Raw genomic sequence first — 15387 nt, forward strand, 5'->3', positions numbered from 1 at the left:
GATAATACCGCCAAATGGTGCACAGATTTACGCTCACGCAAGCGTCGACCGATCTGAATGGCCAAAGACATAGACTCATTCAGACCAGCAGGCATAGGAAATCCCACCATGACATCCTTAAAGGCTTCAGAGAGACCCTTTCTGAAAATAGCTGCCAGCGCACATTCATTCCATTGAGTGAGCACGGACCACTTTCTAAACTTCTGACAATAAATCTCTATCTCATCCTGACCCTGACACAGAGCCAGCAAATTTTTCTCTGCCTGATCCACTGAATTAGGTTCTTCATACAGCAATCCGAGCGCCAGAAAAAACGCATCAATATTACATAATGCAGGATCTCCTGGCGCAAGGGAAAATGCCCAGTCTTGAGGGTCGCCACGTAATAAAGAAATAATGATCTTAACTTGTTGAACTGGGTCACCAGAGGAGCGGGGTTTCAAAGCCAGAAATAGTTTACAATTATTTTTAAAATTCAAAAACTTAGCTCTATCTCCAGAAAATAACTCAGGAATAGGAATTTTAGGTTCTAACATAGGATTCTGAACCACTAAATCTTGAATGTTCTGTACATTTATAGCGAGATTATCCATCAAAGAGAACAGACCCTGAATGTCCATGTCCACACCTGTGTTCTGAATCACCCTGATGTAAAGGGGAAAAGAAAGACAGAACACAGTGCAAAGAAAAAAAAATGGTCTCAGAACTTCTCTTTTCCCTCTATTGAGAAGCATTAGTACTTTGGGCCTCCAGTACTGTTATGAACAGGTAATTCAGAACCACAATGGACCTTGAAGTTCAGAGCACACAAAGTGACCTGACAATTACCAAAAGCATAGGACGAGCTCTGAGACGTGGGAACTCTGCTGACCGCAATCCCTAATCCTATCCAACCACACTAGAGGTAGCTGTGGAGCGCTCCTGACCAGACCTATGCGCCTCGAGCACAGCCTGAGAAACTAGCTAGCCCTAAGAAAGAAAAATAAGCCTAGCTTGCCTCAGAGAAATACCCCAAAGGAAAAGGCAGCCCCCCACATATAATGACTGTGAGTTGAGATGAAAATACAAACACAGAGATGAAATAGATTTAACAAAGTGAGGCCCAACTTACTGAACAGACCGAAGATAGGAAAGATTGCTTTGCGGTCAACACAAAACCCTACAAACAACCACGCAGAGGGGGCAAAAAGACCCTCCGCACCGACTAACGGTACGGAGGTGCTCCCTCTGCGTCCCAGAGCTTCCAGCAAGCAAGAAAAACCAATATAGCAAGCTGGACAGAAAAAATAGCAAACAAAAATAACACAAGCAAAACTTAGCTTATGCAGGATAGACAGGCCACAGGAACGATCCAGGAGGAAGCAAGACCAATACTAGAACATTGACTGGAGGCCAGGATCAAAGCACTAGGTGGAGTTAAATAGAGCAGCACCTAACGACTTAACCTCATCACCTGAGGAAGGAAACTCAGAAGCCACAGTACCACTCTCATCCACCAAAGGAAGCTCATAGACAGAACCAGCCGAAGTACCACACACGACCACAGGAGGGAGCTTGGCCACAGAATTCACAACAGTTTCTTTGCTAAGGGCACATGACTACTTCACTGCATCAACAGGAGAATGGATGGAGCCATGTACCGTAAAATCCTGAGTGACAACCTCCTTTCCTCCGCAAGGACATTAAAAATGGGTCGTGGCTGAGTCTTCCAGTGAGACAATGACCCAAAACATACAGCCAAGGCAACAAAGGAGTGGCTCTAAAAGAAGCATATTAAGGTCATGGAGTGGCCTAGCCAGTCTCCAGACCTTAATCCCATAGAAAACTTATGGAGGAAGAAGAAGCTCCGAGTTGCGAAACAACAGCCTCAAAATCTTAATGATTTAGAGATGATCTGCAAAGAAGAGTGGACCAAAATTCCTCCTGACGTGTACGCAAACCTCATCATCAGCTACAAAAAACATTTGACTGCTGTGCTTGCCAACAAGGGTTTTGCCACCAAGTATTAAGTCTTGTTTGCCAGAGGGATCAAATTCTTATTTCTCACTGCAAAATGCAAAAAAATTTAGATAATTTATACAATGTGAATTTCTGGATTTTATTTTTGATATTCTATCTCTCAATGATAAAATTAACCTACCCTTAAAATTATGGACTATTCATGTCTTTGTCAGTGGGCAAACTTACAAAATCAGCAAGGGATCAAATACTTATTTCCCCCACTGTAACAGATGCTGATGCAATCAAAATTGCATGGGCACATGTTCTGCATTAGAGTTTTGTATTTTTTGATGAAAAAAAAGGTATTTTACTTACCTTCTTGTATTGTGTAGATGTTAGAGAACGAGAAGATAAAATACAGAGAAGCAGTTAAAAAATGTCATGTATGTTGTTTTTGTCAACAGTACATCTGCTTTGTAGACACAGCCATGTCGGCTGTACAGACAGCAAATGATTTGGTAGCTGAGATCTGAGAATCAATTTTTTTTAGAATTGCTTTTCTCTTTTCATTATTCTATGTTAAATTTGTTGCTCTGTCAAGTTATAATCTTACTTAATATTAGTAGGCATCACTACAGTATACAATAATCAATTCCTAATAATCCTTTATCGACTATAGGCCAGGATAACGTATCTTCTTCAAGACTGTATATCATTTTTTTTTTTTTTAAGAAAAATCACCAGACTCATAGGCTCTTTGTTGACCTGCAAAATAAAGTTAGGGCTCAATGTTGATTTGACAGTAATGATGAGTGAATGTGCTGGGATAAGGTGTTATCTGAGTGTGCTTGTGTCTTCGGCGTGCGTGAATAGCATGTTTGAGTCCTTGTGGCTGTATGTCTCAGGCTGCTAGACAGCCACAACACATGCAGGGATTACCTAACAAATAATGGAGCGGCGGTCACGCATGCGCACTGACACAGGGGCATTTAGGAAATCTTTTTCTCTCCTTTTTGATTATACATTTTTTTATCCATCCAGTGTTGTTTATGGACCATCCCTATGTTGAAATCCAATGTCTGGGCTCCATTTTTACCATTTTTTATCCATATTTCTTGCATTTAAAATGTTATCATCTTGCAAAGTTATCTCTTTTTCCCCACACAGAATTATTTACGGGACGCTTGGAATGTCTTTGACTTTGTCACGGTTTTGGGAAGTATTACTGATATTTTAGTAACGGAGATAGCGGTAAGTAGACTTTATTTAACACCAAAAAAAGATAAAGACTCAAAACATGAATTCTGTCCTGTTCATCCAAAGTATTATCATGTGACGTAGACAATGTATAGTTTACTACAAAATGCATCTAAATTGTTTGTGGTCTTCAGATAAATCAATCAACTATGCACAACAGATATTGGTATTTCTCAATGGTGTTTTGCAGTGTTTTTTCTTTAGTTGCAAAATCAGCCTCACCTGAAAACTTTTTTGTCACCTCAATCTGTTCCTTTAAATTGTCACTGAGGCTATTGAGCATTACCTTTTCCTCTTCCAGGAGTAGTCTCATGAGCCTCGGGGAACTTTCTGTGGCTTCCTTTTCCCACCTACTCAGGAGATTTGTACTTTTATATCTATATCCCGGGACATAGGGATTCTGAGGTGCCTCGATACGATACCTGTCTTAATGTAACTGTCCAGGCTTTGGACCTCCCACCAGGATGTAATATGCTCTTTATATATTTTAGTTAGTTCTTTGAATGCTGCGTTGTATGATGGTGTATACTTTTTCTGCGTAAATGCTCCATCAGAGAATATACACTTGGCCTCATTTACCCGTGAATTTGTATCTAAACCTGTGGACAAGAATCCTGCCATGCCCGGTATGCAATATAGTCTATTAGCAAAGGCCTTATTCCTAATCCGACAAAATAATCAAAGGAGTAGCAACGGATGCAATAGGGAGTTAAAACATAACTTTTACTGAATTATATTAAAAATATCTTACTGGATTTATATAAAAAGTGCAGTGACAGGCGTCTTGGGGAGTTTGCTGGCTCCTCTCCTGTGATACTTGGAGGCGACTTTAACATTCCAATGGACCCTGCGGTGGACGTCTCTTCAGGTAGGTCCTCCTATTCTTCATCTTCTATCAACAAAATTAGATCCCAATTACGCAGCCTGAGACTAGTAGATGTCTGGAGAGTTCTAAATCCTACAGTCAGGGATTATAGCTTCTTCTCGAAAATCCATAACACATATAGCAGAATAGATTACTTCTTTATTTCACATAGGTTACTGGACTTACAGATAGAGGCGGACGTGGGGTCGATACTGTGGTCGGATCATGCACCTATTTACTTATCTCTTTCACTTCATTCCGCCTTGGGATCGGGATTCTCCTGGCGTTTGAATGAAAATCTGCTCTTAGATCCACTATGTAAATCCGAGATTGAACAGACAATCGCGAATTTCGTGGCCGACCATGGTGGGGACACCACGTCTCCCACTATGAGATGGGAGGCTTTGAAATGTGTAGTGAGGGGCGTTCTCATTTCCCACGGCGCCCGGTTGAAAAAAGAGAGAGCGGCGGAAATAATTACCCTAACAGATCAAATCCACCAATTAGAAAATCAGCATAAACGAGATCTCGACGCCAGTACATTTGCTCGGCTTACTTCAGTTAGGCAGAAATTATTGACTATCATAGATCAAAAGTCCAAGTGTCTCAGGGAGAGACTCAGAAGCCGCTTTTACCAACTCGGCAATAAAAGTGGTAAGCTTTTAGCCAGAGCCCTTAACAAACACTGCCCTAATACCTACATTCCCTTTATCAAAAACAAAGAAGGGAATAAAGTGTTCAACACTAAAGATATCCTTTCCAACTTTAGCAGATATTACGAATCTCTGTACAATATAACAGGACATTATAAAGATGCACCTCCACAATTTCTTCATAATAAAATTAAATCATACTTGCAGGAACACAAATTGCCCATATTGCCTGAAGGCGACCTAGCTGACCTCGAAAGGGAATTCTCTACAGAAGAGGTTTCCGAAACCATTAGTGCCCTAAAACAAGGAAAAAGCCCGGGCCCGGATGGGTTCTCAGCAGGCTTCTATAAATCATTTACTACACCACTGTGCCCACTGTTTCTGGAGGCCTGCAATTTTGTCTCTTCGGGAGGTTCTTTCCCTGCTCAATCACTCGCCGCCCACATTACAGTGCTTCCCAAACCTGGTAAAGATCTTTCTACATGTAACAATTATCGGCCGATTTCTTTGATAAACGTTGATATTAAAATATACGCTAAAATGTTAGCAAATAGATTATGCCCCCTCTTACCTAAACTAATAAACCAGGACCAGGTAGGCTTCGTTCCAGGGCGAGAGGCGAGAGACAACACAATCAGAACTATTTCTCTACTTGACAGAGCGGGCAGGGAGGGGGACCCCCTGTGTATCATGTCGATTGACGCTGAAAAAGCTTTTGACCGGGTTCACTGGGAATTTATCTTTCAAACCCTGGAAGAAATTGGCTTAAAAGAAAATATGATGCACAGAATTTCTGCTCTATATACCTCTCCTAGTGCCCAGGTCAAGGTCAACGGCAAACTTTCAGACGTGTTTCCGGTCAGGAATGGTACAAGGCAGGGGTGCCCACTCTCTCCCCTCTTATATATACTAACAATGGAGCATTTGGCTGTGGCATTGAGAAATAACCCCTCAATCAAAGGGATAAAATTGCGTTCCGAAGAACATAAGATAGCACTCTTTGCAGACGATATTCTGCTATACATCACGTCCCCATCCACGAGCTTACCAAACATTATCTCGGAACTGCACAAATTCGGCCTCCTAAGTAATTTTAAAATGAACTCCCACAAATCCGAAATCTTAAACATCTCATTACAACTTCCCTTGGTCGAACAACTAAAGACCACTTTTCCATTTAAATGGCGCTTTGACTCCATCACTTACTTAGGCGTTAAAATAACCAGCCAGATATCCAAATTGTTTGAGACCAATTTTACAACGGCCCTACAAAAGGTTAATCTAGATTTAGAAAAATGGCATAGGCTCCAGTTGTCTTGGCTAGGCAGGATCAACGCAGTAAAAATGGACCTCTTACCGCGCCTTTTATACCTTTTCCAAACAATACCTCTATACTTGCCAGCTTCCTTCTTTTCTCGCCTTAAACAAATAATCACCCGGTTCATATGGTCTCATAATCGGGCACGCATTTCCTACACGTTATTAAGCAGATCAAAACTGACAGGCGGTCTAGGCCTCCCAGATCTTGCGATCTATAGTTACGCTTCATTAGGAACATGTATACTAGACCTCTACCACAACATAAATAGTAAAAAATGGGTAAAGCTAGAGAATGATCTGAATGGCTGTGACTCTCAGATTATTCTCTGGTCCGGGGGTGGATCGGGAGCGGGCGCCTGTCTGCCCTTCCTTACACGAAACATATCGCTTCTCATTAAAAATAGAAACTCAGACCTCAAGATCACAACTCTCCCAGGACCTTTGATCCCAATCTACGACAACCCTGCCTTCCCTGCGGGGCTAAAAAGAGAGATGTATTTAAACAAGAGAAAAGATTCCAAACCCATTCTCCATGACTATCTAAAAGAGAACAGGATGAAATCCCTCCAGGAACTATTTCCAGAGGAGGAAGCACCCTTTGCGGATTGGTTTTTTTATGAACAACTCAAAAGTTTCATTTATGCAATCTCTAAACAAACCAATATTGGCAGACCGCTAACCCCCTTTGAGACGTTTTGCACTTCAACAAGCCCTCCAGATCATACTGTCTCGCTGCTATATAAAATCTTCCAAGAGGGAAGGGCTCCACTGCAGGGATCACCAGCATTCTTCACGAAATGGGAAGGTGATCTGGGAAAGCCCTTACTGCCTGAGGATAGAGAAAAAATTCTTCTCTTCACGCTTAGATCGTCATTATACGCGGTGTCACAGGAGAGGAGCTACAAGATCTTGGCAAGATGGTATAGATGTCCCTCTATGGTACATGCCGTGTTCCCCACTACTCCTGACACTTGTTGGAGATGCTTAAAGGAGACTGGCTCTTATATGCACATTTGGTGGGATTGCCCTCCCATAAAAGCCTTATGGTTGGCTGTCTTTGAGCTTTATAACAAGATGTCTATCATTCAGATTCAACCTTCTCCATGCATAGCATTACTATCCCTATGTGATTTGTCGATTTCCCGATATAAAAAGAGCATCCTCAGACACTTCCTCACCGCGGTTAGGAACTTGATTCCACGCTTTTGGAAACAGGAAAAATTTCCCTCACGTGCGGAGTTTGTGGCGGAACTCAATGACATCTATAGGATGGAGCAGTTAATAAATCAATCTCTAGGTAATGTAAATAAAACATATATCACATGGGCCCCCTGGATAGCTTTCAGGGAAACCCCTGACCTGGATCTCTGGATTTCTGAAGCCCGATGTAATACATGACTCGCTCTCGCTTATCATTAGATCATTCATCAGTTTACGTCCTGACAATTGGGACGGGATGATGGCCGCGCCTTTCCCCACCCTGCCCCGTTACCCTACCCAATTCTCTCCTCTTCTTCTACCCCTCTATCTCTTCTCTACTCTAATCTCTTTGTTTGTTTTCCACCCCTTCTTTAGTTTGAATACGCATTGTGATTACTGAATAGTCATAATGAAAATAATATAGGTTATTATTCACTTCAATTGTTCTTCATTGTCAACATATTATAATATCAATCAGTAGTATTACTTTTTAGAATGTTAAGTGCAAGATATATGATGTTGCTGTAATGCATTTCTTGTCTAACGTGTAATTTTACCTGGTATTTTACTGATATACTAGAATGCATCGTTTACTTTTATTCTTCTTGCTTCACTCAATAAACATGATTTAAACAAAAAGTGCAGTGACAAAGTGCTCGTGTCCTGGTATGCACACGTAGAGCATATGTCCACCGTTGTTTTTATATTGGCTTAATAAAGTTGGAATTTGGATTTTACTATTTGGAGCTGGAACAATTTTTTCTTTTCTTCATGAGATGACCGCGTGGATCAGCGTTGGGTTCCGTGCTCCTGCGGTGGCTACTTGGTGAGCTGGCTTTTTTTTTTCTTCTTTGCTATTTACAGTTACATTAAGACAGGTATCGTACCGAGGCACCTCAGAATCCCTATGTCCCCGGGATCTATAATATAACGCTGGGAGCGTCACTCTGTCCGAAGCCTTTATAGACTGTGCAGGCGCAAGCGCCGGCGCAGTCTGGCCCCCACAGAGTGACGCTCCCAGGAGATCGCGGTATGCGTAAGCACTGAACGCATACCGCGATCTCCACCGGAGAGTCAGGGACCGCCAGGAAGGTAAGTATATTCACCTTTCCCCGTTCCAGCGCTGCGTGCGGCTCCGTCTCCCGGCTCCTCTGCTGTGACAGTTCAGAGGGCGCGATGACGCGCTTAATGCACGCCGGCGCCGCCCTCTGACTTACCAGTCACAGGCAGAGGAGCCGGAGTGTGTCTTCAAGAAAATGGCGCCGGAAAGCGCGGACTGCGAAGGCGCCGATTCCTGCTGCCGGAATCGGTGCCTGCACAGTCCACGCTTTCCGGCGCCATTTTCTTGAAGACACACCTGCAGTGGAGCCGGACGATAGGTGAGTATAATATTTTTTTTTTTTTTATATGGCAGCAGCCTACGGGGGCATACACACTGGAGCGTCTTATGGGGGGCATATAATACAATGGTGGCGCAGGATGGGAGCAGCACATGACAGAACGGGGGCAGGATGGCAGCAGCACATGACAGAATGGGCGCAGGATGGCAGCAGCACATGACAACGGGCGCAGGATGGCAGCAGCACATGACAGAACGGGCGCAGGATGGCAGCAGCACATGACAGAACGGGCGCAGGATGGCAGCAGCACATGACAGAACGGGCGCTGGATGGCAGCAGCACATGACAGAACGGGCGCAGGATGGGAGCAGCATATGACAGAACGGGCGCAGGATGTCAGCACCACATGACAGAACGGGTGCAGGATGGGAGCAGCACATGACAGAACAGGGGAGCAGGATGGGAGCAGCACATCACAGAACGGGCGCAGGATGGCAGCAGCACATGACAGAACGGGCGCAGGATGGCAGCAGCACATGACAGAACGGGCGCAGGATGGGAGCAGCACATGACAGAACGGGCGCAGGATGGCAGCAGCACATGACAGAATAGGGGAGCAGGATGGGAGCAGCACATGACAGAATGGGGGCGCAGGATGGGAGCAGCACATGACAGAACGGGGGCGCAGGATGGGTGCAGCACATGACAGGATGGGAGCAGCAAATGACAGAATGGAGGCGCAGGATGGGAGCAGCACATGACAGAACGGGCGCAGGATGCCAGCAGCACATGACAGAACGGGCGCAGGATGGGAGCAGCACATGACAGAACGGGCGCAGGATGGCAGCAGGACATGACAGAACGGGCGCAGGATGGGAGCAGCACATGACAGAACAGGGGAGCAGGATGGGAGCAGCACATGACAGAACGGGGGCGAAGGATGGGAGCAGCACATGACAGAACGGGGGCGCAGGATGGGAGCAGCACATGACAGAACGGGGGCGCAGGATGGGAGCAGCACATGACAGGATGAGGACGCAGAATGGAGCAGCACATACCAGGATGGAGACCATATACCAATATAAATGCTCGCCACCCGGGCGTAGAACGGGTTCAATAGCTAGTATAGATATAAAAGAACAAATCTCCTGAGTAGGTGGGAAAAGGAAGCCACAGAAAGTTCCCCGAGGCTCATGAGACTACTCCTGGAAGAGGAAAAGGTAATGCTCAATAGCCTCAGTGACAATTTAAAAGAACAGATTGAGGTGACAAAAAAGTTTTCAGCTGAGGCTGATTTTGCAACTAAAGAAAAAACACTGCAAAACACCATTGAGAAATACCAATATCATTTAAAGGAAAGGAAACACAAATTTTTTATTAGGGACCTACAGGAATTTCGAGATATGCACAACAGAGGTGGCATTTAATGTTGGCACCTTCAAGAAATGATGATGGTGGGTGAAAGAGGCCATTAGTTTATTCCCCAAATCTCATAGTTTGTAGTTCAATCCTATTCAAGTTAATGCCTCTCCTAAAAATACAGAGCTGTGCCTCGTTAAAGAGGATGTAGTGCTCACTGAAGCCAACCACGTCATCATCGATGGTGGTAAAAGCTGCATATATTATTGATAGTCCATCCTTCCCCATAATCCTGTAGAATGTAAGCCCGCAAGGGCAGGGTCCTCTTCCCTCTGTATCAGTCCGTCATTGTTAGTTTGTTTACTGTATGTGATATTTGTAACTTGTATGTAACACCTTCTCATGTACAGCACCATGGAATCAATGGTGCTATATAAATAAATAATAAATAATAATAATAATAATAATAATAATAAGGATAGGTCATCAATTTATAGTCCTGGAGGATCGTCAGTGCACAATGTTCCTATATGCACAAAACAGCTGGAATCACATTGGTTGTTATGGACAGTTGCTTCCATTTTTTATCTGCACTGCAGTATACCTTATTCTTCATATTTTGGGTTTATACCTGTTTACATGATGGCAGAGGGTCAACCTCACAGATTCATTCAGAACCCAAGAGAAGGGAGATCATTGGGCCACACAGAAAAACCTGACATGAAGGGCCTTGGGGGTCCATGTTACCGAACTCTGTATGGCAACATATAAAGTCCCCAGTGTCTGTGCATGTGGCAAAGGACCCTTAAGGTGGCCATTTACCTTAAAGGGGTTGTCCGTTAAAACTAGTTATTTCCTATCCACAGGATCCGTGATAACACGTTTATCCTCACAAGAATGGAGGGGCAATGTGCCTCTGTGACCTGAACGCCTCTCATCCCCCATGGGGCCACCAATGTATGTGCTTGGCTTTTTCCAGCAATGCCATAGGGAATGATTGAAGTGGCAGTTGGGTGTCCGACCTTCCGCTCCTCTTGAAATTGAGATAAAAATTCTCCACAGGGGATAAAAGTTACATACCTACTGATGAGCAAATTTACACCTATCGTGTGAATAGGTGATAACTTGTTTTAACCGGTCAACCCCTTGGCCAAACATCTAGGAGCGATACAGGATGCTGCCAGATACCTCTGTCTGCAGCTTACTTCCCATGACATAAATGAAATCCATCATGTTCTATCCCTCTGTCAAAGGGAAACACAAGATCCATCCATACACATCAAATTGTCTTCCAGTCCTGCCAAAATTGTCAGGTTAATCTAATGTGTATGGGCATAGGGAGAGATCTATCAAAACCTAGCTATTAGATTCCAGCTGCCACTTGGAAGAATGGTCCTTTAAAAGATTTTTTATTTTTTTTTATGTTTTGATAAATCTCCCACATTATTTTAAAAGCCACTGTAAAATAAGAAATGAAATTCCTCTATTTACAACGATTAGTCTCTGCATGGAAAGATTAGAGGTTATGCTCTTCTCCTGATTCAATGTAGACTGAAGGTAAAACCTGTTCCACCCTCGGCTGCCATCCTTGATGATTTTTAAGAGGAAACGGGTACAGGTGCCACAAAAGAGGGTCAATTGTGAGCCAGGTTTATAAAGTTCCTATGTGACACCCGTGCCTGTTACTTTTATGCAAGACAGGTACAACTTTCATGTGCATAATTTTAATACTAACCGAATATTAGAAGGACTGTTATTTACAAAGCATTTTTCCCACAGACTTCTTTGTGTGACCAACACTTGAGATGTACACTTTTTTGGTAAATTATCTTTTCATGAAAGCACCTATGTGATTGGTTGCAACAGAATACTACTTATTTATGTCTATAAACTAAGGGTCTAAATACACTCTCTCTATATAGATTTTGTAAGGTTTGTTTGCTTGAAACAAATGGAATTTTTGCTAACATTGCTGTTATCCCCTTCACGATTACTAACTGCCTTATAAATTGCATTGTTAGACAGCAATGCAAGAATTTAAGGGCTGTGTCTTGGCATCTTCATCAAAAACGTCATGTATCCCAGGAAACTGTATTCACTCCGGATTGTGAAACCTCACATTTGCCAACGAAAACCAAATTAAAATAAAAACAAAACGACAATATGGAGTGATGTCATTTTCCAATGTGGACACATGCAAAATCCCCTTCATTTTAATTTTATATACTTCTCAATCCACCATGTACTAATTAGAAAGAAAAATAATATTTAATTGGTCATAAAGGGAAAAAAAATGTAATTGTTAGTGCTTAGATGTGCTGTGCAATAAGACGCAACATTTTTTCAAAGTATATTATTATTATTATTATACATTTTTATAGCGCCATTTATTCCATGGCGCTTTACATGTGAATACGGGGCAAATATAGACAAATACATTAAACATGAGCAAAAATATCTTAGTAAAAATGAATATTGGCATAAAACCACCAAAAATGATTGTGTTACATCACATCTCAGCGATTGGCAACATTTGGACAGGTATTTCTAAAAAGTGTACGATTTCAGAATACTTAGGGACTATAGTAAATGCCACATTCTGTAATATAAAGGCTATGTGCACGTTGCGGATTGGTCGCTGCGGATTCGCAGCCGTTTTCCATACGTAGTACAGCACCATGTAAACCTATAGAAAACAAAATCCGCAGTGCCCATGCTGCGAAAAATGCCGCACCGAAACGCTGTGTTGTATTTTCCGCAGCATGTCAATTCTTTGTGCGGATTCCGCAGCGATTTACACCTGCTCCTCAATAGGAATCTGCAGGTGTAAATCCGCAGGTGGAATCTGCACAAAAAATGCAGGAAATCCGCAGGAAATCCAGAGGTAAAACCCAGAGTGTTTTACCTGCAGATTTTGCAAAAACGGTGCGGAAAAATCCACACACGGATTTGCAAAGTGGGCACATAGCCAAAATGTGCAGGTTCACATCCTGCAGTTTTTATCCTACATTCTATGTAACTCTGGCCAAAAAAAATGAAAAACTTACTTGGATTCCAAAAAAGTTCTCCTGACCTCTTTTACTTGGGAAATGACAACTTGATGGGTCTGCATGGAGTGATGTTAAAGTCGGCCCTGTTTTTTAATAATACATGTTTCCTCTGACATCAGTGCGGAAGGACCATTTTGTACAGATGGAGGCTACTGACATCCCGGAAGAGAACCGACAACCTAGAAATGTAAAAAGAAAAGGGGAATAATTGAGTATCTTGAGTAGCTCCTGTACATGGGTGAAGTTGTTCCAGTTAACAGAAGAGTAATGGAGCTAAAATGAATTTTCCACTTTTAGAAAAGTGGACCCCAAATATTTCCCGTGATATAAAATAATAAACTCAGACGCTATTCGGGTCTCGCACTGACTTTCAACTGCTGCTTCGGTCTTAGGCCGGTTTCACATTAGCGTTGCGGACGGCTGCGGACTTCCTCCCTGAAGCCCCGCCCTCGGCCGCACCTCTGCCGCTAGCTCCGCCTACTTCTGCATGCGGCGTGCATGCAGCCTGCTTACCTATCTTTAACATTAGGCATGCAGGTCGTGCCGCTGTATGCGGAGGTGCGGCTGAGGGCGGGGCTTCACGGACGAAGTCCGCAGCCCTCCGCAGCTCCTCAAAACGCTAGTGCGAAACTAGCCTTTGTCATTTTGTATTGGTGACGAGACATCAACAACTAACATGAACGCTGCAGCCAATCACAGAGCTCAGTGGCTCGGCTGAGGTAGACCAGACATGATGTCATCACTATATAACTGAAAAAAATGGTTAACAGAGCAGATAATGTAAAAAAATGTACCTTTATTATGACAATTTACAAAAAAAAAATTGAAAACAAATATTAAAATTCAAAAGGAAAGTGACGCCTTAGTGCCACGTTTGAGCAGAGTTATAATACATAGCTCTATGTGAATGCCTAATAATTATCAAGAGAGATATACAATATGTAACTATATAGGATTAGCATCGGGTATCTCAGAGCTGCTACTGCTCATGAGTAAGACTGCCTAGTGCAGTTGAAACGTGTCGACTTGGTCATGTCGACCATGTAAATTTTTCTTTTGTATGCACTATATTTTCTTTTGAAAAAGAAAAAGAAATCCAGTCCTGTTGAGCTGGATTCCAATTTTTTTCTATTTCCCCCCTAAACAATTTGGCTCTAAAATTGTGCTGATGTAAGTAAATGTGTGGGAAATGTTACTTATTAAGTCTTTTGTATGCCAGATCTCTGTGATTTAAGGGCATGAAAATTCAAAGTTGGAAAATTGTGAAATTTTCTCAATTTTCGCCAAATTTCCATTTTTTTCAAAATTAAACACAAGTAATATCAAAGAAATTTTACCACTATCATGAAGTACAATATGTCATGAGAAAACGTCAGAATCACCAAGATCCATGGAAGCGTTCCAGAGTTATTACCTCATAAAGGGACAGTGGTCAGAATTGTAAAAATTGGCCTGGCCATTAACGTTCAAACCACCCTTGGGGGTAAAGGGGTTAAAGGGAATCGGTCAGCAGGTTTTTGCTTTTAATCTGACAGCAGCCTAATATAGGGAAAGTGAACCTGATTCCAATGATGTGTCACTTATTAGGCTGTGTGTTGCAGTTTCAATACAGTCAATGTTTTATCAGCAGAAGATTATCACTGCAGGACTAGGACTCACATGCACAGCAGTCCAGCTAATCTGTGTAACTTGTCCCCAGGACCAATTAGCAGCTTGCTGACATTGTACACAATATACAGCCAATCAAAGGTGTCGGCTGGCTCATACACAGCTCAGCTTTGTAGCACTGCTACATCTAGAGCAGCAAAAAGCAGGGATTCTATAAAAACTGTACCAAGCAGGCCAATAAAGTGATACATCATTGGAATCAGGTTCTCTGCCCCTACACCATGTTGCTCTCGGATTACATAGAAAAAACCTGATGACTGGTTCCTTTTAAATGCAGGTCCAAAGAAAGTTGGAGAATCTCTGAGAAATCCATGACGACACAGTGAAGGGAATCCATGTGTTTTCATGGGATTCAAGGACGAAAGCAAATACCTTTTTATTTTTCGTGACAAGAGTTACACTTTATGAGACCATCATCAGACTAGGCAGATCTACAATATTAGTAGATATTAAGATAATTTTCCTGCAAGAACATTAAGTGTCAATTTTGAGCTGAGCCCCTTGCTCTATTAACCTCATGTTTTTCCGCAGCAATGTCTAATTAGTAACCTGCTATCCTTTTTTTTAAAAAAATGTAAACTGAGTTTAAAATCTGGTTTTGGAAATAACAGCTATAAATTTTTCCACTTGCAATTCATAACAATCAAATCAATATATTCTAAAATTTAATTAGTCTAATGCTCTGTTTAATTTGACTCATCTTTTTTGTGTGTGTGTTCATCTCTCTGTGTTTG

The 15387-nt window shown here is 42.4% G+C and overlaps 1 protein-coding gene across 1 annotated transcript in view; it reads left to right on the plus strand.

Moving 5' to 3' along the window:
* CACNA1B (calcium voltage-gated channel subunit alpha1 B) overlaps positions 1-15387 on the plus strand; it is a 467134-nt gene that overhangs the window by 353474 nt on the left and 98273 nt on the right. The window contains exon 31 of the mRNA XM_069747979.1: positions 3109-3192. Within this exon, the coding sequence (XP_069604080.1) occupies positions 3109-3192 (84 nt within the window). The remainder of the gene's footprint in view (positions 1-3108; positions 3193-15387) is intronic.

This window comes from Ranitomeya imitator, chromosome 2 (genome assembly GCF_032444005.1).
Source record: "Ranitomeya imitator isolate aRanImi1 chromosome 2, aRanImi1.pri, whole genome shotgun sequence".
Taxonomy (NCBI): domain Eukaryota; kingdom Metazoa; phylum Chordata; class Amphibia; order Anura; family Dendrobatidae; genus Ranitomeya; species Ranitomeya imitator.